We start from the raw sequence: 22,034 nt of genomic DNA, 5'->3' as shown, positions 1-22,034 counted from the left end.
TTTTGCAATGCCCTAAAACACATGCATTCATAGGAGTACTTTCAGTCTCTGTTGCCATAACAACAGGGCTACCACAATGAGCATAAACATAACATTGGCAAGTAATTGGCAAGGATTAGAATGGACCAACAATTAAGAACGACTGCTCAAAGCGACCCCAAACTACAATGAGGGCCAGTGCCAATAGGTTGCAGACTGGGAGTCATGGCAGCCCAAGTGCGAGTACTTTGGAGTATTCTGGAGTACTCAGGAGGACATCGGAGTCAGCTATTGTTGTTGTGATCTACCCAGTTGGCAATGGACTGCCAACTGGGTAGTGGGCATGACTGTTTTTTTAAAGTGTTGCCTTTTCCCTGTCTCCATGGTGACAAAGGCATTTTCAAACCTTTCCCCCCTGAATTACCTCTCCAGTATCATCTTGAGGCACCGCAAATGCCGTCCTTGTGTAGGCGGACATCCAGAAAGCCATCGGGGTATAAACAGGGCAGGGGGCTCCTGATTGCAGGAGAATCTACCCTCATCTTCCGAAACACCGGACCTTCCATGCCTGTCCAACACCATCCGGCCCTACTTCACTCCCTTGTGAAGATCCATAATGTGAGCGTCAGTGCCCAGGGTCAGGCTGGGCTGGTGCGAGGGGGTGAGTCAGGTGGGCCGGCGCCATGTTTGTATTAGATGTTTATATAATGGATTCTGCTTCGATTTCTACCAACCTTTGTACTCCGGGTACAAATGCAAATACTTTTTTACTTCCCCGGTCCCCCCGTCTGAAGCCATCTCTGATGTTCTGGTGTCCCCTCCCACCCCCCGAGCTGCCTCCTTGTTTACAATCTCGAAACAATGATTCATCTTGGTTTCACGCGAGTCGGCGCGCCCCCGTTTGCTGATTGATCAGCTCCGTCCTATCTGATAACGAATGGCTACGTGGCAACCGCACCATCAATCCATCTCACTTAGAGAAAATGAAATAAATGGATTTTAATGGCGGCGCTGATGGATGGCACGGCGTGTTAATTATTAAGAGGGAAATCTATTTTGGTGGAGACGGTTTAGGGACTGTCCACAGAAGGCCTTAAACACACAAGGAACCTTACGTTTGGTGATGGTTCTTGGGCTCCCGTTTCGTAGCACCACCGTTGGGCGATTATCATCATTTCCAAGCATTTTTCTTGCAACGATGGGGGAAACAAGACGACGTCAGGAGGAGAATAATAAGGATAAAAAACCTGATCAAAAACAATAGTGGGCCCCCTGGGGGCTCGTACCTCCCGAGGAGAGACGAGCACAAACCAGGTCAACTTGTTAGCGCTACTCTAAATACAGGGGAGACGAGCACAAAGGCCGACATCGACGCCGCCTCCCACGTGTTCATGCATAAACAGCTCATTCACTGCGTATTTTCACGCGCCGCTAATTCAATTCTCCTTCCCCCGGTGTGAAATCTGGCGTTTGGCAACGTCGGGATTAGTGGTGTTTTTGCTAAATGATTTTATAACCTTGCGTCAAGCTAATTTCAATCATAAGAATATGAATATTCCAAAAGTTACGCTGACAGTTGGGGTCTTGTTGATGGTTGTCTTCATTTCTCTGTCCTTCTCTGGCTGTTGGTTGTTGGTCTTTGTTGGTGTGCAATCTTCGTCCTTTCACATCAGTTCGATATAGTGCAAGTGGTTCACTATTTTGAGAAAGCTAAACACAGTGGTGGCACTATGGTGGAGCAGAGAAACTCCTGCTCACAGCTTGAAGGCCCTGGGTTGGTTTCCCACAGGGCGCCGTTCTATGTGGAGTCTCCATGTTCTTCCTCAGGGTTCTCCTGGTTCCTCCATCTGTCCAAACACATGTAGGAGGTCCATTGGAGACTCTAAATTGTCCAGATGTATGAAAGAGAGGCTGACTGGTTGCATGTCTCTGTATGTAGCTCTGTGATTGGTCCAGAGATGGGAAAGTCCACAGCCCCGTGCTACTGCCTGCAGGATGACTTAATAGATAGCGAATGAAATAATGAACAATCAAAGTTTCTGCTGCTTGCAGGGAGTCCAAAGACAAATGTAATTCGGAGACGCTTCGGTCTTTAGTCTTCTCTTACGTCCTCTGATGCTGGGAAAACCCGAGTCAAAGCCTCTTCTCCGTGTGAGATGTCAGTTCGGGCTACTTGACCGCCCACCCGTGTCCCTGTGAACCCCTGCGATCTCAGGTGCAATGTCCAAAACACCTCTTTGTGTCTCTGCGCCTTCTGGCGCTCAGAAAATCTCAATCAATTGGTGTTGAGTCTCTCCAGGCTCATGGGTCGCTGTCTCTGTAAATCCCTTTTCACTTTGTTTGTGGACTTCACTGAGTAAAAGGTGTTTCCTCTGGGCCCCATGAAAGAGCAACAAGTTAACAGCGGTGAAAGTTGACCGTGCCGCAGCAGCCCTGGGCTCAGAACCTGCCGTCACCGATTGACAGCTTGCTGTCATCGGCCGTAGCCAACTAGGAGGTTGGCGGTTCGATCCCTGGCTCCTTCTGTCTGGAGAGTTTCCGCCGTTTTTCCAAACCGGTCCACTCTGGTCTAGAAGCTTTGAGTCCAGTGAGCAACTGCCAGGGTTTGTTTGCATTCACTCTGTGACTGACAACATGTTGACGGTGAAACGTCCGTCGTGCTCAACAGACTCTCGGCTAATGTTGTCGGAAACAAACCGTGGATTTGTTTCTCTGAAGCTTTAAGATTCATGAATGGACCTCAAACCCCTACTTGAGACATACGGTACATGAGGGGAAATGGAGATTCTGCTGTTATTGACCGACTTCAAGTTCAAGTATCAGCATTTTAAAGCCAGAGTCTCCTCCTGAGGAGACATCAGCGGCATTCTTTAGTCCTAGCCCTGATCCGGGCAAGCTGAGATAACGGTCCTCGCCCCCCCGGGGACGCCTCGGACCGGGAGGCCGGCGTCTGTCCAGCATACCGACAAACTGCTCCTCCGGCGTCAGTGTGTTCTGCCACATCGCCGAACGAGCCGGGCTGAAAACAGACTCCGGGTCCCGTCTGACATCTTAACGCCGACAGAACACAAAGTCCTTGTCTGTTTGCATCAGCTGAGGAGCGAGGCTTCTCCAAACATCACCCCTCCCACCCACCCCAGGTTGCAGCAGCCAGGTATGTGGGTGGCCTTCACGTCCTGCCATGTAGGGAGAGCTGACCTAGAAAACAATGGCCGCCCTGTCAGGCGCTGTGCTCCAGGCAGACAAAGAAAGGAAAAGAATCAAAGACGAGGAATTCGCTCCTCCGAGACTCGTACCCTCCAATATTTCGGCGAGATGAACCGCGGGGCTCGGCCCGGCCCGGCCGTGGGCCCATCTGCTCGGCCTCACCGTTGGTTTAAGCCTTCAAAGCGAACACCTAATGCTCGGAGCGGTCTCCTCCTTCTGCTTCATGTCACCAAAAGAAGCATTCTGGGGTTCCTGCGGTTTTTCTCCGAACCCGGGGAGCGAAGGCATCGCGCAGTATATATTTTTGGTCGGGATGATAAAGAAAAAGACGCTCCGGAGTTGATCTGCTGTGGTGGCTCTGGCGTGGGATGGATTTGCGAGTGCGGATGACAGGAACCCAGCTGATGGATGCGCAGCGAGGACAGACGGCGTCTCTTGCAGTGTATTGGGCTCAAATATGGCGCCGCTCTGACAGACGCCGAATGCAGATTTAATCATGCGCGGCGTTTCACGGCGAGTGGCAGCCGACGCAGACGCCCCGGCAACAAGGCGTGGCTCCAGATGCTTTTTCATTTAAAATGCAATGTTAATATAATCACTTTAGTTTAGGGAAAAAATGTGCGTGATGGTGGGTTGAAATCAGAGGTTCTGAGGAAAATACGTCACTTTGAGGAGCCGAATGTCCAGGAAATACAGATGATTTTTCTGGATGCTAGAGAATTAGCAAGAGAAAAGCAAATATAACGGACACCACTGACCATCTCACGGAGCATGACTTCCCCAATTCATGTCAACTTGAATTGAACATCAAATGTCCATCAGACAGACCGTCCTTATGACAAGAACTAATTATTTGCAACAAACCAAATTCACCCTTTTCCAGAAAACATATTTTTAACTCCCGAAGGTCCTTGGGGGGGCCGATACTCTGTCCATTCAATTCCGATGTTGGACTGTAACATCTGAAGTCAGATTTTTCAGGCAAAATTTAATTTGCATTTTCAATTAAACCCCAGTCGGTCCGAGTGAGTTTGAGCCAAGCCTAGTGGACGTGTGAATGACAAGTTATTAATCAACAGCCAGTTATTAATGGATGTTCGGCCATTTTTATCAAAAGCGGCCAACGCAGTCTCTGCTACTTCTTCATCAGACCTGAAATGATTAATTTTACACCTTAAAAGCAGCTAAACCTGTCAGTTTTAGCGCCTCACCTACCTCCGTCCAATCCAGGGGCAGTTTGCGGTGGCTAAAACTACAACCCCCCTCTTTCTGTCCTGGATTATATCGTCAGAATTCCAGTGTCATCAGATGGTTTGACAGGAGAACATCTGGCCGCTCCGCTATCCTGCTGCCATCTGCATGCCAAGTAAACTGCGTTATCTGTTGATGGTGCACCGTCCAGAGGGCTCCTCCGTGCAGATGGGTCCGATAGTGATACACCGCGTGGTGTTCACTGAAAGCGATCTGCGGCCGAGGGGATCCGCCGCATTAGCTTAGGGTTTCCATCCAGCCCTTGTAAACCAGGCTTGTACACAACCATAAACAAGATGTTCACAGGGCTTCTCTCAGCGGGGGGTAAATCGGGAGATTACACCGCTCATACCTGCAGGTTCTCTGGATCTCCGGGTCTGGATGCGACCTCCAACCAGACGTTGACCGCAGAAGATGTTAAAGCTGCCGGTTCATTAGTGCTGCAACACAAACCGACTGGCAGGAATAAGACTTGAATGGCTAGCGATAGCATTTTCATAAAGGAATAAATATCAGTAAATAGACTGGGGTTAAATGCTCTGCTGCCATCTGTGTGTGTGTGTGTTTGTGCGTGTGTGTGTGTGTGTGTGTGAGTGAATGCCGTCAATTGTAAAGTGCTTTGAGGTGCTCTGCTACAACTGGAAACCATTTACCATTTAATGAATGAAAGCAGCTGGTGCATCGGTGAGCTCCAGAAGGTCCCTGGTTGGATTCTCACAGGGTTCCTCCCTGTGTGGAGTCTCCATGTTCTCCCTGTGTCTGCGTGGGGTTCCTCAGGGTTCTCCGGGTTCCTCCCACAGTCCAAACCCATTCAGGAGCTTCACTGGAGGCCCAACGCTGACCAGACGTGTGAACGAGAGGGTGGACGGTTGGATGTCTCTGTATGCGTCCCTGCAATTGGTCCAGGGTGAACCTCGTCTCTCGCCCAATCGCAGCTGGGAAAGGCTCCAGTATCCCCGTGACCCTGACTGCACGGTAAACGGTAGATAATGAAAGAATGAATTAATGAACATCAGGCTTAATAATATCCCAATCAAATAATATCCCAATCAAAAGCCCTGATATTGCCACCCGACAGGTGATTGGCTAGAATCTAATTGTCCACGTACGATACGACGACGGAACGCCGCGCAGTGTTCTCGCCGTTCACTCCGTCCCACAGAAAAGGGTGCAGCGATTGCAGCCGAGCCCAAACGGCCGCAGGGAGAATCTCTGTGGTGCAGACGCCGCCGCCGAGCAGCCGTTAACCCTTCGTGTTCCAGCCCGGATAATTAGCAGGGAAAGGCTTTGTCTGAAGGAGAGAGAAGAAGGTGGTGGTGGTGTGGAAGCATGTTTGGTGTGTGTGTGTGTGTGTGTGCATGGATGTGTGTGTGTGTGTGTGTGTGTGTGTGTGTGTGCGTGCGGGTATGTGTGTGTGTGTGTCCTTGGGGGTCTCTCTCTATCCATCTTTCTTGCTCTCACTCCCTGGTCCAGAGCCTGTTACCATAGCAACATAGAAGAAGAGGTAAAGCTGCCGGAGTCCCAAAAAATTGTATTATCTTTTTTTTCCTTTCAGACACACACACACACACACACACACACACACACACACACACACACACACACACACACCACTTTGTTTGAGCGCAAGATCAGCGGGAGGAGAAGCATGTGCGCAGTGCATGGTTGCATACGTGTGTGTGTGTGTGTGTGTGTGTGTGTATGTGTTTATCAGTGTGTGCCCAGTACAGCTTGTTCATGCTGGCAGGCAAAGGCATACAGACTTGCTCAGACGGAGGGGGTTGGGGTGGAGGAGTGTTTGGAGGAAAGCAGGACGGGCAGATTGCTGCAGCCGAGTGGAGGGGGTCATGCAGGAACAGCAGGATAGTTCATTCCCGGCGCTGAAGGGGGATAATTGACTTTAACCCGCTCGTTATTTCTTCCCCGCGACCGAGCTGTCGGTCCTCTGCGGCTACAACAGGTAGTTCAGGACCAGAAGGGTGTCCTGAGGTACGGTCAGACGGCTCGGTGCTGTGAAGAACCGCCCCGGGGTGTGAGTGAGCCGGCGTTCGGTGGGAGATGTACCGGATTCATGAAGCTGGAGGTGAAGGTTCATGTCAACAGGGGATGTGTTTACGTCCCCCGGGTTCCTCTGTAACTCCACAGCCAGAAGGTCCCTGGTTGGATTCCCATAGGTTCCCTCCAGTCTGGAGTCTCCATGTTCTCTCCGTGTCAGTGTGGGGTTCCTCAGGGTTCTCAGGGTTCCTCACAAAGTCCAGACACATGCGCTTCACTGGAGCTTCACTGGAGACCCTGCATCATCCAGACGCGTAAATGAGAGGGTGAATGGTTGCATGTCTCTATATGTGACTGTGATTGGCCAGTCTAGGGTGAACCCCGCCTCTCGTCCAATCACAGGCTCCAGTCCACGCCACCCTGTCTGCAGGATAAGCGGTGTAGATAATGAATGAATGAGTGAATCAATGAACTCGCTATGAGGCAAGAAGTTGTATTTCAGAGTGATGAGACAGGGCATTTCCAAAAACGGTCCTCTACGGATCTTCTCCTCTGGGCTGCCCCTTTCAGGGATCCCGACAGCCAATCACCTGTTTCCATCTATATTTAATGTAGATGGAAACAGGTGATTGGCTGTCGGAAGAGGACAGGAAGTTGGTTGTTGTAGAATCTACAACAACCAACTTCCTGTCCTCCTCCCGTCCCAAACGTCCTCTCTGCTCTTCCTCCTCTTATTCATCATGTGTTGACTAGAAGAATGTTCCTCAGGTCAAAGCAGGTGCACAGAAGCTTTGCATGAAGAAGGTGATGTTTGAGATCCACTCACTCCTTCTGCTCTTCTCCGTGATCACATCTGCTTTTCACCACCGATACTCGTATGTCAAATATCTCCAGAAGCTGCCAGATAGGTCTACCGGCTGTCATCCGGTGATGCCGTTTCTTCACGGGTTCAGGCTGATGTTCCGTCATGAATCATCTTCATGGATCCGTTCCACACACACACACACACCTTGGAAATACCATTTTCTGCCACTCTTCAGCTTCCTGCTGGGAAAGTATCTGGTTTTACAAAGATGATCCAACTTGCGAGCTTTCAGCCTCCCGTTTTCACTGAGCTCTCCGTTCTGCTTCCGTCACACGGAAACAAACATCTAAAAAGTAAAAGCCTTGTCTGTTTACAAATATGAAGGCGATTCAAACGTGGGGAGGGATTACACGCCGTTAGCATCAATTCCGTCTCCACAATGGTTTTGTTCCTTGATGGTGAATCGCGAAGACGGCGGCGGCGGCGGCGGCGTCCTGCCCCCCCCCACCGCACTGACGAGCACATGACACCAGCGATAACGTCTGAGATGAGAAGCGTGATAATGGCTGTGATTACATTAGTGGGGCTGTTATGTTCTACATGGCAGATCTCATTAACATATAAACCGCCTTAAACGATGGAAATGAGCACGGCGACGTGCACGTGGACACACTTGTGCACATATATTCAAAGTATACATACATACTTGTGCCGTGCCGAGGAGATTAGGGCCTAAGAATGATTCGATATAGATATTAGCCGGCTTAATGTCATCGGCTACGGCCAGGAAGAGGCAGTGTTTTCCCGCCGTGCACGCACACACACGTGTGTATTTTAACATCATGGAAAAAAAACCATTATTTTGCGACATATTATCTTTTTCCGGAGACACACACGCACGCACACACACTCAGAAGCGTTTATTCCTGCGCGCTCGCCGACGCAGCCTAATCTTTCTTTGTCTCTTACTGCCCTCATGATAAACTGCCTGTCCAACATTGTTTTCTTATCGCTCCCTGCGCATGTGTGTGTGTGTGTGTGCATGTGTGTGTTTGCTTTAACTCCAAGGTTCCAGAAATCATCTAATTCAGAAGAGAACATTAACGCTACTGCATACCTCTTCCTCCTCCGCCCACCATCTTTTGCCCCCCCAACCTGTTATCTGATGATTTGCCCCCCGACTGCTCTGATTTCACAGAATACAGGATGTAGTTAAGTGCGTTCATTCATTATCTAATTAACTAATTTACCGAGCATTAATTCTTTCTCATCAGCTAATAGTCTGCGGATTAAGTAAGGAGTACGTGTGTGTGTGTGTGTGTGTGTGTTAAATTATTAACCCCCTCAGAATCCGATGAAAGCGATGAGATAAAAAAGCCCTTGTCACTAATCTCTCTAATCGTCCAATCACGGCTGTTGGTTTTCCTCCCCAGGCTGGCGGCGCCGCTGTCAGTTTTCCTCGCCAGTCGCAGCGGTGGCGGCGGACGTGACCTTTGACCCCGCCGCGCCGCGTTACCCCAGCGACACAACTCTCATCTTTACTTATTTATTTATTTATTCTATTTTGCTTCTGGCTCAGGGAAAAAAAAAAAAAAAGGAAATGTTGAAAGGGGGGGGTTGACGGGAGGCGCCGCGGGTTGATGGCGGTCGCGGCGGTTTGCTAAGGCGGTTAGCGGCTGAGTTTAAACCCGGAGTGTGTTTTCGCTTTTAATACAAACTCTTCTTGTCTTAAAACACCTGAAGTTGATGTGGAATCTGAAGAGTTCCTTTTGTACGCAAAGGGCTGGAAACCTCAGCGGTTTGACGGCAGGTGGCAGATCTTCAGCGGAGAGGAGACGGAGGAACGTACAGATGATACGCTTTAACTTTATTTTGAAGACAGACTTGCAGACTTGTCGTTGACTTTTATTTCGTGAGCTTGCGTTTCAGCGAGGGATGGTATGTATATATGAGGCGTGATTGGATGTTTCTGTATGTGCAAAGTATCTGATAAGAATATTTCATTCATTCAGATTGACGATGTGATGATTTTAGTGTTTGTTTTTTTGAACGGTGTATTTAATGCCGTAGCTCTGCAGATGTTTTGAGAGGATGAATTTCAGGTCCAGCTCCTCCAAACATCTCCATCTGTCACTCCTCATCCAGAGCATTTAAAGTGCCCGTTGGTTTGCAGGAAGGTAGAAGGCGAGACATAGGTCTCTCCAGGACTCAGGAGTTCGTTTTCAAAGCCTTGAGCCCATGGAGGCCTGATCTATCACAGCATCTCACAGAGGTCACTTGTATTTCTGTCCACATCAGTATGGAGCCCAGCAGAAGTGAACCTCCTACCTCCGTTCCTCCGGTATTCTTCCGGGGCGGGGAGAAGCCGAGGCGGCTCGCAATTGCGGCGTGATTGATTTTATCCCCACTCCCTGCAGACGCAGGGGAAGTGTCCTTGAACAGCCCAAATAGTTCCTCATGAGCAGATTTGCACCTTTGCATGGCTGCCATGGTAACCACTGAGTGATGCTCATCTAGAAACTCCATAAATAGAATCCCTTCGCTGCTCCCTTTAAATCCGTTTACAACCTGACCCGCTTCTTCAAGAGAAGAAGGGCGGTCTTCTGCCGAGGCCTGACCTGGTCAGGGCTTTCTACCGCTCGACCATTCCTTCATTCCTTCATTCCTTCATTCATTCATTCATTGTCTGCAGGGCCTATCCTGCACTCAGGGTCACTGGGCGGGACATCCGCAGATGAACGTATGAGCCCAGATCACTCTTAAAAATTGTTTTTCAGAGCTTCACGTTGTGTTATATGTTAGCATAACTGTAAAAGTGACAATGATAGGTGAATAAATTTGGATGTGAGGAACCCCAGAGTCTCCCGGGGGCCCCGCTGGCTCGCTGGGACCGTCTTGCCACTTTCCCTCTTTCCCTCGGGCTCCTGAGGCTGGAGTACCCGCACTTACAGAGGCATGTAATTTAGGACGCTGTTTTTATGGACGTGCACAAATCTTGGATGTAATTAGTTAAAGTCAGGAGAATCCGTTTTTAAGGCTAATGCTAAATTACATGTTAAAAGGTTGCAATTACAAGGATTCAGGAGATGTGGATTTGATAGACCTTCAAACTGCAGTACGGTGGCGCAGGGGTTAGCATCTCCTCCTGGCAGCACAAAGGTCCATGAGGTGTCCATGTTCTCTCCGTGCATGCGTGGGGTTCCTCAGGAGGTCCAATGGAGACCCTACATTGTCCAGAGGTGGAGAATGGTTCTGTGTCTCTAGAAGTGGCCCAGTGATTGGTCCAGGTATGAACCCCAACTTTCGGCCAATCACAGTAGAGAGACTCAGCAAGTGATGAATGGATGTTTTGCAATGAATCACTTGAACTTGTGCAGCTTTGAGCAGAGTAGTAGAGCAAGGCCAACCCCAGCGTGTCTCCTCTGCTCAGGAGGATCGCCAGGATGTCCCACGGGTCGCTGCCTCTGATTGGTTGATTCATATCTGAGGAAAATAAAGGATCCGGGTTCGACCTGAAGGAACGTGACAAACAGGAAGTGCATGCACATGTGAATGGAAGTGCTTTAAAATTGTGTGATTCCTGTGTGTGTGTGTGTGTGTGTGTGTGTGTGTGTGTCGCTGTCATCTCCGCTGAGATAAAAAAAAAGAAGACAGAGCAGCGGCGTCCTCGCTCTCCATCCCTTCATCTGTCCGTCAATGGCGAACACCCTGTGTGATGTGTGTGGAAACAAAAAGCCATGAGGAAACACTGCCTTCTGAAGCTGGCGTCTCATTAGGACGCCTGCTCCTGTGTCACACACACACACACACACACCAACACACACACTCACATGCATACAGAAACCCAAAAGCCATATATTTCCATGTTGATGGCATTCTTCTTCTTCCTCCTCCTCGCTGTCTATCCAGGAATGCCTGCTGATGTACCCTCTGATGTCTAATGCCGTGTGAATGAAACACACACACACACACACGCACACAAACACGCAACGTGTCGCTGAGCTGACACTTCAAACAAAGCTTTTGTCTGCTGCCTGACAGCTATTCCTCTCTCCTTCCCCCTCCTTCTCCTCCTCCTCTCATTATCCCCCCCTCACTTCTCCCTGTCATTCCAAAACACCTCCTCCAACTCATATACACACACACAAACACACACACACACACACACACACACTGGAGATGCATTCAGGGTATGGCTCCTAATTGAGCCGGCCGGTTAAATGCAGGTTAAATCAAACAGACAAAGGAGAGGAGGCCCCTCCGTTGATCCGTGCGAGGTGAGAAGAAAAGCTCCGCGTGGTGTTTTCCAGAAGCAGGAGGTTCATCTGGAGCCGGACGGCGGCGGCGGCGGAGGTGTCGCTCCCACACAACGTGGGTGGAACTTTTTTTCAAGTGAAATCAAAACCAAGCAGTTTTTTTGTTTCACTTTTAAGACGAATGAACAAAAAGCTGTGTGTGCGCGCGCGCGCGCGTGTGTGTGTGTGTGTGTGTAAAGCGGTGTGAAAGGGACATCTTCTGTCAGGAAAGAGGGATCAAAACATCGTCTGTGAGGGTTAGACTTTTTTTGATATTTGTTTTAAGATGAAATATCATATCTTCACACAAATCAGTTTTTGACATTTTTTTTGCCCCAAATCAAATTCTTATTCAACATGTCAGTTTTTGTGTTTTCTGAAAAACTTGACTTAGAATTATTCTAAGAAGGCAATAACATGGGGATTGAGAGCAGCAGCGCCTTAACATGAGGAGTGAATGAGTGGCCTTGTGATTGGCCGGCGATGGGCCCAGGAAACCTGCCTCTCGCCCAATGACAGCACAGGATAGGCCTCAGTGCCCCAGTGCTGTATGAGAACCTGAATGAATGAGCGAATGAAGATACTTCTAGCAGAGCACCATTTTCAACACCCACGGTCACTTGTCAGATGTTTTCTTGGGACAAAATAGACAGAACCTTGGAAATGGAGCGACTAAGAGGTCTAAGCTCTTCTGTCCTTTTATGCCTCAGAGGGGTTTTGCAGAGGAACATTTACATTTGGACCAGAATTAGTGTGGAGTTAGCTAACGGCTAACAGGGTTCTTCACAGTGCAGGGAGAGGATGAAAACACTCCAACCATTTAATGATTATTATTCCATGAACGCTGTGGCAGTTTCCTCCTCCATTGTGTCCACGTCATCTTCTTCCTCTGCTGTGGTTTGTTTTGGAGTGGTGGAGCGGAGGTTTCACTCACATCCTGCAGCAATGCTAAGCTAAAAGGTTACCTTTTGGGAAACTACTTCCTGGAACCAAACTGGAGCCGGACACTTTTTAGAACTTCTCTGTCTGGAAGCAGCTTCAGAAGTCATTCAAAAACCTCAGGATCTTTCAAATCATCTCTCGATCTGCATCCACCCTCCCACCCGCTCCCCCTTTTCCTTGAGTGAGCGGCTGCAGATCATGCCTTGCTCAAGGGACTCCCGTGTAGCAGTCGCTGTGGTTGTGCAGACCCGCTGTTTCTGAAATCCTCTGCTGCAAAAGTAAAAGAGAAGCTGGTGAGGCTGCATTTGAAACGTGCATGTGTGTGTGCACGTGTGTGTCGGTCCATGCGGGTGTGTGGGAGAAAGTGCATTTAGTTATCAGGGGAGCGCAGCATAGCTCTGCTGAGATTTAATTCCCAGAGCTTACTCTGGCTATCAGCATTACTTGGAGACACACACACACACATGCACACACACACACACAAATTAACACTTCTGGAAAAGAAAGCTGCCGTGGCTGCATTTCCATTGACAGAAAATATCAGCGTGGACGGAACGCCAGCTGCTAATCCCCACCCGTTCACCTCTACGTCCATCTCTGGTCAGACGGTCCATCCAATCAGAGCGTAGGATCTGAAGATCTTCTTACACGGTTCGGGAAACCCTCCATGCTAGCGTAGCATTGTGTGCGGCTGCGTGTCCTGTACCCTGACGCTATAGGAACATATACATGTACATGTGTGTGTATATACATATCTATATATACATGTATGTGCATTTCTGTGATGCTGCAATCACCTGGTCTCCTGGTTTCAGCACCAGGTTCTTCTTGGCTGCCTTCAGCCAGGAGGACCTGCTGGCTGAAGGTGTTGGAGGACCCGTTGGAGAAGCAGCGTGCAGATGGCGGCTCCGGGGATAGATCCTGGATGTGTTAATTACCTGGTCTGACTTGATACCCGGTGTGTGTGTGAGTGTGCGTGTGTGTGTGTGCCATGTGACAGGCAGGAACAGTGATCTGTGTGACCACAGCACATGGAGTGTGTGTGTGTGTGTGTGTGTGTTTGTGTGTCGGCCGCGGCGACTGTCACGTCAGTTATCTGTCTTCGGTGACAGATGACGCCCGTGTCAACTAGCGATTCCAGCGCCAAATGATCACATTGATGCACAGCTGTAACACACACACACACACACACACACACACACACACACCTGTCCATCACTGAACATGGGATTCCCGCCGCTTTGTTTAACTCCTCCCTTGTCATCCCACCATCCTCTCCCTTTTTTCATTATCCTGTTATTTTTACTCCCCTCCTAAAGGCGACTGCGCCCCCCCACCGACACACACACACTCATTCACACTCGCTCACGCTTGCTCACACACAATCACACACACACACTCGCTCACTCGCAGATCTTTGTTGGGGAGCGTTGAAGGTGAGGAAGAGGAGAGAGAGTCTCCTTTAATTGTGTTGATGGCTAATTAGACGGCCCGTCTGATCCTCGGCGGTGGACCGCTGTGGCTCTCTTGGTGTCAGAAGGTCACGCAATCTTGCACGGTGTGTACACACACACACACACATGCTGCTTTGTAGTTGTGAGAGGCGGGCAGCAGATTTTCTTCTTAGGAAAGTTCAGGAGGCCGGGGTGAGCGGAGGGTTCGATGATTTGAGGAAAAACAATCGCAAACCCTGAGGCTCTCGAATCCTACACACACACACACACACACACACACACACACACACACACGCACACACACGCACACACACACACACACAGCGATATGCCTCATTTGCATCACCCTGGAAGCGTTCTTCCTCCTCTGTCTGTAGCTCTGAGTCTTATCCGCCATGATGAAAGATGGAACGCAGCTTTTTACAGCAACCAGCCAGCGATGGTGTGATGAGACATGGACGCGTCTGTCCTTCCTCTGGTCGTTGAAAGCGGCAAACGTCCGCCAAACAAACGGTCCCGTCTGTATAGTTTAACAATGACGCGGCATCATGTTTGCTAAACCTTAAAAACAATGACGTTACTTTCAGAATGGAAAGTTCTGAGAAATGCCCAGCTCCATTCTATTCCAGGACATAGCCTCCTCCAGGGAAACCTGCTAGTTTTGATCACGGGGTCGCATGTGGAGACGTGCAACCAGTCACTCTGTCATTCACACATCTGGGCTCCAGCTGACCTCCTGTTATGTTTCTTGAAGCACCGTAGTTGTTAAGCAGCGTGTCCACTAGAGGGCGGTGCCGAGTCTAGCGTTGGGTTGAACGTCGGCGCTGTAGATGGCGGCGGCCTGTCCAGCCGTGAAACACGTGGCGTCACGTTGACGGAGGGGTCTTCTTCTTGGTTCCACCGACAGCATGTTTTTTTTTCGTCCGTTCCTTTTCGCTGGTTGAGCAAACTGCTCAGCACTGCCCCCACAGGACGCGTGGTGGCCCTGCTAATGGAGAAATGCGCAGGAAGGGATTAAACTCTTAGGATAAATGGGCCTTTACAGGGAGCAGATCGTTTTCGTTGCTGGTCGTTGCGCAGCCGTCAGTCCACAAACGCCACGTCTTTCTTCTTGCGGCAGAATCGTATTTGACTCCAGCTTGCCTTCTCTGCAAAAACAGAACCAGAGGGGGAAAAAAACTATTGCTCATCGGGTGATTTCCAGGCCTCGATCCGCAGCCAGCAAAGGGTTTTATTGACTAACTTCAGGGATGAATAATAGCGGCGCACGACGAGAGGTACCTGAAGATGGGGTCATCCGTCGCTCGCTGGTCGATGACCTCACTCAGACTGACATAGCGTCTGCCGCGGCAATTAAACGCGCCGTTTCCGACGTCCCCCCCCCACTTTGTTTATGTCTGTCTCTGCAGAACCACAAGTCGTCATCCTCCTCATTTTCCTCCCTGCAGGGAAGCCGTCTGCGGCGCTTACGATCATTCCTTCCAAGACCTCCCCCTTCTCCCCGGCCTCGTATCCCGGTTCCTCCCCCGCCGTAGCTGCGGGTACGTGGTCGGTGCTCCTCAGGTGGAGGTGGGTCGCCGGTTTGTTCCGGAGCCTCAGATGAAATCGGCCCGAGGCTCCGCCTGAGGAGACGGGCTCGCCGAAAACTTTGTTACAGAGAATTCAGTTCCGCTTCGCTTTTCCCTCTGACTTTGAAAACGTACGCCTTCGCTCAGATGCCGCACTCGATGGGTTCATGTAAAAGTACAAGTACTTTCTAGAAGTCATGGTATTGTGTCAGTGCGGTAGCGGTCCAACTATGTTGATTCATTTACAAAGAAATTAATTCCGACTTGTGCTCGGAGTTGAAGGGATTAGATCAGGGGTCGGCAAGGCTCGGCTCCGGAGCCACGTTTGGTCCCTTCGATGCGGCTTGCAGCTCGATGCGGCCCGTGGCTTTGGAAAATGATTAACGAGTATTTAATTAAAATGTATTTCATTTTAGTTCATTCATTTTTAAAATGTAATTTAAAATTTGAAGATAATAGCGATCTTTTAACATCTAAATAAAACGTGTTTAAAATATTTTTGTCGTTCTAAATAAGCGACTGCACGCGCCAGTAAAAGGATGACAGCAGACAGAGAGAGAGGACGGCGGTTTTGGTTTGCTGCCGATAGATAATTTAAGTTTTTTTTTTTTTTTTTTTTCACAAATACAAGAAGGACTCGAATAGCCATTCAGTATTATGCTTAAAAGTAACCTTTGACCCTTTTTTCACGGTTCAAAATGTTTTGTTGCGTGCAGAAATGTAGTTTCGTTTTCTCTGCAGTTGTTCATTAATTTAAAAAACGCAACACGTATTTTGTTTACACGTAGCATAATGGCACAAAAAATGCTGTGTTAATTTTAAAAGGCTTTTGTGGCTTTTCTTTACTGTGGTCCAAATGATGAGTGGTGAAGGTTGCCAACCCCTGGGTTAGACCTCCTGCTTTGCAGCCAGAAGGTCCCTGGTTGCGTTCCATGCCTCCACATTCTTCTCCAGGTTCCTCCCACAGTCCAAAAACGTGCAGAAGGTTCGTTGGTAGACTTTAAATTGTCCAGATGTGTGAATCGGAGGGTGAATGGGAGGGTGTCTCTATATGAAGTCATGTGGCGGCCTCACAGCCAATCACAGCCGGGACCGTCTGAACGTAAACGCTGGAGAAGTGGTGCAGATAATGAACGGATGAATGGATTATTGAACTTGTACTTTATTAATTATTGAGTGGTTCCCACTTTTTCGCCCGTCGCTGAATGAACAGCTCGAGGAAAGATTATGAATCTGCCTCTGTCAGTTTTTCCGTGTTGCTCTCTTCACCCGGGCCGCGGGGATGAAGAGGAGCAGAGGGTGATGAGATGTTCTTCGTCCTCGTGAACTCTCGCAATTCCATTTTTGAAGCCCCGCTGGTTGTGGTGCACCGCGGAATTGAAACGAAAGCCCGCTGCATGTGGCTACCAAGCTAACAAGCTCTTCTCTCTCCTTCCAGTCATCTGGAGTCGGAGCGCAGCGTCCTGAAGAGGAGAGAGTGGGAGAGGAGGAACCAGGAGGTTCAACAGGACGAAGACCTTTTCTCCACCGGATTCAACTTGTTTGGGGAGCCTTATAAAGTAAGAGAGAAGCTAATGTGAACACACGAGCTCACATTGTTATTCCACATCCTTCCAGCTCTCTGACGCCAAACAATGCAGGTCCGTGGGGACCTGCCGAAAGTTCACAGCGTGAAAGTTGCCAACATCATCCGCCTCCAGGAGGCAAAGGGAAATGTGAGCCTACGTCCCGACTCCTCCGATAGCGTTGGAAGATTTGATCAAGTAGCAGCGGCAAATGATCCATTCATTCATTCATTCATTACGGGGCAGCGGGAGCCGGGATCGGACGATAGAGCCGGGTTCAGCCCGGATCCGTCACAGGGACACAAGCGTCCACCCTCTCATTCATACATTTTACAGACCTAGCTGAAGTCTTCTCCTTAGAGGAGCCAATTCTGCTGATGTGTTATTAGTGTTTCTCCATCACGCCATTCCATGCTCTAAAGCCTATAATAGCTAATCAATCAGAGCCTATTATAGCTAATCAATCAGAGTCTCTAACCATGTTTTCCCCGTCCTCCCCTCCGAGGCTCCGGCTCCCCGACAGAACATCTCGGTGAGTCTCTGCAGTGCCAGACTTCTTTAGAAGATGCGTCGGTGCGTGAAGTACTTTGTCTTGCGCTAGCTTAGCCGCGGTGTCTCTCCGGCACGCATCCACCTGCGCAGGAGGAGCGTGTTTGGACTCAAATGTGTGTGTGTGACGGGGGGACTACAGTCCTGACGGTGCACGTGAAGGCCATGGGTGAGGAGGTGCAGAGCCGGGAGAGACACATCCTCGTCCTCGTCCTCAGGTTGTTCCACAGCGACGGCGGTGACCTTCTTATCACGCTAGGAGGGGGTCACCGAGGTCACGTGCACGAGCCGAAACACAACTTGAGAGCGTGAACGGTTGTGTGTCCAGGATGGACCAGGATGCAGCTCCCCTGCAGAGAATAAGTGATGCAGGGAATGAATGAATGAATGAATGAATGTTATAAGATGCAGCAATCGGCCGCTCCCCGCCAGAAGAAGAACGGTCCGAGTGAAGCTCTCTCCTTCAGGAGCCTCCACGTTGAGCGTTGTTTCCCGGTCCATCCTGTTCCCGGTCCCCGTCTCGCTGCAGAAACCTGAAAAACGATTCCTCCCTCCTCTGACCTTTTTTCTTCTTCTGATTTATCCACCCGAACTGAGCAGACGGCTTCTCCTCTCGCTCTGGTCTGCCCTCTGTCATCATTACGTGGGATTTCTAAAAAGTTCTCCTCCACCCGTTTGCTTTCATCCCTCCATCCATCAGCCTGCCGTCTCTCCACCACGCGTCCGTCACTCTCTGTGTCTTTCTGTCTGCTTTTCCCCCCATTGTTCATTCTCTCAGTCAGCTATTAGCTAATCCCCTTTCTAATCCTGTTAAAGAGCGTTATGCTGTTAGCAGCTATTTGGGGTGATCTATTCACTCACACGCTCGCGCACGCACACTCACACACACACATGCATGGACGCACACACACACACACACACACATGCACAGCCATCGTCTCCTTCTCTGTTTTCCATTTTGCCGCTCTGTAAATGTGTTTTCTGTTCCTCTTCAGCCACCAGATCTTTTATTCATGAGCTGGAGATGGAGAAGAGAGACGGGAGGCTAATTTATTCACAGCTAACTTTGGCTCACCATGTCGCGTAGCTCGCGTGCACGAGCGCGCGTGCACGTGTGTGTGTGTCTGTGTGTGTATACGCACAAAGAAGTATCATCTGTTAAGATGATTTAAATGCAGGTTTTTTTTTTTTTTACCCCATTCTTTCATGCTTCAGTTGTGAAGAAGGCCCAATTCTGCACGTGTACAGTTTTTAATGGTTTCCCTGCTTCTTCAGAGTGTGAGGATGAAGGAGCCAAAGAAGGTGAGGGCACCGGCAGATTAAAGTTGTTTCCAGGCTTTCCTTTTTGATGTGGCGCTCCGGGATGACCTGCGGTTCCCCTCAGTATCAGACGCTTCTGGACAAAGGAGTTCTAAGTGTCCAGGTTTAATTCCGTTCCAGGAAGTAGCCTCCTCCCAGGGGACCTTTTTAATTTTGCCTTCCCACAGGCAGTGAGGGACCACTGGTGTGACGTGCACCTTCAGCTCCACACTCCAAAACAAACCGGCCGAGCAGAAGAGGGGGGGCGACGCGGACACCATGGTGGTGGAAGCTGCCACAGCGTTCATGGAATAATAACCACGGATCATCAGATGGTCGAAGTGTTTTTATCTTCTCCCTGCACTGTGAAGATCTTAGTTAGCCGTAAGCTAACTCCACACTTATCCTGGTCTGGTTTCTCTGTGAAACTCCTCTGAGGTGCAGCAGAACAGAAGAGCTTGCACCTCTTCGTCGCTTCCTTTCTCAATGGTTCTGTCCATTTTGACCAAGAAAACATCTGAGCAGTGACCACATGGCGCTCTGCAAGAAGCATCTGCTAATGGACAAGCACCTATGATGGAACCGTAAGAAGACCCTGCTTGGGGTTAGGAGCTAAGATGGTTCTAGGAGTCCATGGTTCCCGGTTCCTCTGCTGTCTGAATGCACCAAAAAACTGCCTTGTTCCTGAGCATTTCTCGGTTTTTGCTGTTTCCAAGTTGACATCAGGATCAGGTCTGTTGGATTTTTGTTCTACCACTCGTGTCCTCTCTACTGGTGACGGCAAGCAGGTTTCGCCGGGCTCGTCTGCAAGCAGAAGTAGCATCCGCGACAGGACAGGATCCCCGCGGCCTTTCACAAAGCGGCTTTAGCTTCACGTTATGAGCTCAAAACGCAAGATTTATTCACAACGCGGGATTCCTGTGAGCCCCGTTCCTCATGGGAGGGGAACCCTGGTCCTGTGGTCATCATCTACCTCCCGTGCAGCCTTACTCCATCACTTGGTTGGTGACAAGAAATAAAGTCATAAATTATGAGCGATTTGAACGAGCGCAGTGGTTAGTAAACTGGTCGACAATTATTGGTTTAGTATAAGCCGCTAATCCTTTGGGGTTCATCACCAGGTATCGGTCAATTGTGACGACGACGAATGAAAACGACGAAGCCGGGAAGGATCCGTTCCTCCGTTCGTGTTTTCCCCTCATCATCAACCCTCCTGCTCCGGACGATAAATGCATCCGGCAGATAAAGAATTTGTCCAGTGAAATGGTGAAATCACGTGTTCATCTTATTCGCCTGATTGGATTCCAGGCCGATGATTGCACCTGGGACGCGATGTGGAGCAGAAAATGTCAGGCAGAAGGCGGAGGAGACGTCCCATCAGAAGACAATCTGAAGCCAAATTAAAAAGAAAAAGTGATGTAACACCTGCTGATTGGTCTTGGCCTTTTACAAATGTCAGGAGATGAAATCATGTAGCTTCGTAATTAAAGCGCCCGTCCATGATGGACACAAAAGGTGCTCCCGGGCTCTTCTGAGGAACGTGTCTCGGCTGAAGGTGCTACGCTATCGTGTATCGGTGTTGGGTTTCGGGCTGATCTTCAGTCCCGCGCCGTTCATTTCGGCGCTCCAACCCAGACCGGACCCTCTGACGGACGGCGTGGGTTTGATTAATCATCTGGTCCTGATGCCTGGTCCGGGGTTCATCTCCACTCGTTCTGTTTGAAAAGGGATTTTCATTAAATGCAGAAAAATGGAGAAATGGGATGCTTCATTAATTCTCCTCTCTTGTCCTCTCTCTCTCTCTCTCTCTCTCACTAACTCTCTCGCTCCTTTTCATTTCTTGCAGACCAATAAAGGCGATGCGTTGGCCAACCGCGTCCAGAACACGCTGGGCTCCTACGAGGAGATGAAGGACCTGCTGACCAGCCATTCAAACCAGAGCCACCTGGTGGGGATCCCCAAGAGCAGCGGTGCCGGCAGCAATGCGCAAACGCCGAGCAGCTCCGCCGCCGAGAGATCTGCGGCGGACTGCCACCTCTTCGGCGAGAGCCTGAGAGCGGGCCCCGGCGAGGGAGGAGGTCTGGAGGGCGGCGGCGAGAAGAGGCCTGGGAACGTGGGAAGCGTCTCCTCCTCGTCTTCGGTCGCCATGCAGCCTCCCGCCGCCGCCGCCGCCGCCCAACCGGCGCCGCATCAGAGCTCCAAGAAGTCCCGGAGCTCGGCGGACTGGACGCGAGGGGGTCACGGACAGAGCGCCCCCGGCGGAGGCCACGTCCTGGGCCAGGGTCCGCCTCCCGCCGCCAGGACCAAGATGTCTTTGTTCGAGGAGCAGCAAATGCAGCGTCACGAGGAGCTCTTCAGCTCGCTGAAGGACGAACTCGGGCTGAAGGGAGACCTGAGCCCCTCATCTTCGTCCTCGTCCTCCTCCTCTTCCTCGGGCTCCTCCAGCAGAAGGATCTCCTCCCACCCACCCAAAGCCCTCCCTATCCCAGGTAACATAAGATAAGATAAGATAAGATAAGATAAGATCATCCCTTAATCGTCCCACAGCCTTAGATTAGAAGGTCTTATTCGTGAGAGCATCAAACAGCGGTGGCAGTTTCTGGTGCATTCTCTTTATTCTCTTAGAGAGTAGCTTTCAATTAGCCTAGCTTAGCATGCTGGAAAATACTAGAATCACAGAGGTGGCTGGATAAGACCTGTTGTTTTATAGCTGCTCTCAGTTTACCCTTATGTCGGTCAACCTACCGACGATCGAAGGAAGGTGTCGGTATTCACGTTCCTCCATCCTGGAACGCCATTTCTTGTTTCTAGAAGCTTCTGATGTTCTTCTTATCGACAGATGCTGGTAACTTCCGTTCCTCCGCCATGGATGCCGGCGGCTGTAAGTCTTCCTCCAATGCCGAAAACGGCGGACATTTTAAAGCCTCCCCGTTCGACAACGAGACGAGCTCTCACTTCTCCACGTCCTCGTCCCCGCTGGCTTCCACGTCGGTGCTGACGACACCCATACCCGGTCTAACCACGCCCACCGCTTCCTTCCCGCCCGGCGGCCTCACAGGAAAGCCCGTAGCGGTTCAGCAGAAGCCGACGGCGTACGTCCGCCCGATGGACGGCCAGGACCAGGC

At 50.1% G+C, this 22,034-nt stretch overlaps 1 protein-coding gene across 1 annotated transcript in view; it reads left to right on the top strand.

The window, feature by feature from the left end:
- The window catches only part of aff2 (AF4/FMR2 family, member 2), a 136,018-nt gene that overhangs the window by 28,085 nt on the left and 85,899 nt on the right, over positions 1-22,034 (top strand). The window contains exons 2-4 of the mRNA XM_086139315.1: positions 16,935-17,055; positions 20,756-21,398; positions 21,749-22,034. The exon at positions 21,749-22,034 is cut by the window's right edge and continues 133 nt beyond it. Of these exons, the coding sequence (XP_085995441.1) occupies positions 16,935-17,055; positions 20,756-21,398; positions 21,749-22,034 (1,050 nt within the window). The remainder of the gene's footprint in view (positions 1-16,934; positions 17,056-20,755; positions 21,399-21,748) is intronic.

The sequence above is a fragment of the Fistularia commersonii genome, chromosome 31 (assembly GCF_037954325.1).
Source record: "Fistularia commersonii isolate RoL2024-O1a breed Wild chromosome 31, RoL_Fcom_v1.0, whole genome shotgun sequence".
Classification (NCBI taxonomy): Eukaryota; Metazoa; Chordata; class Actinopteri; order Syngnathiformes; family Fistulariidae; genus Fistularia; species Fistularia commersonii.
This window is presented reverse-complemented; position numbering and strand designations above follow the sequence as displayed.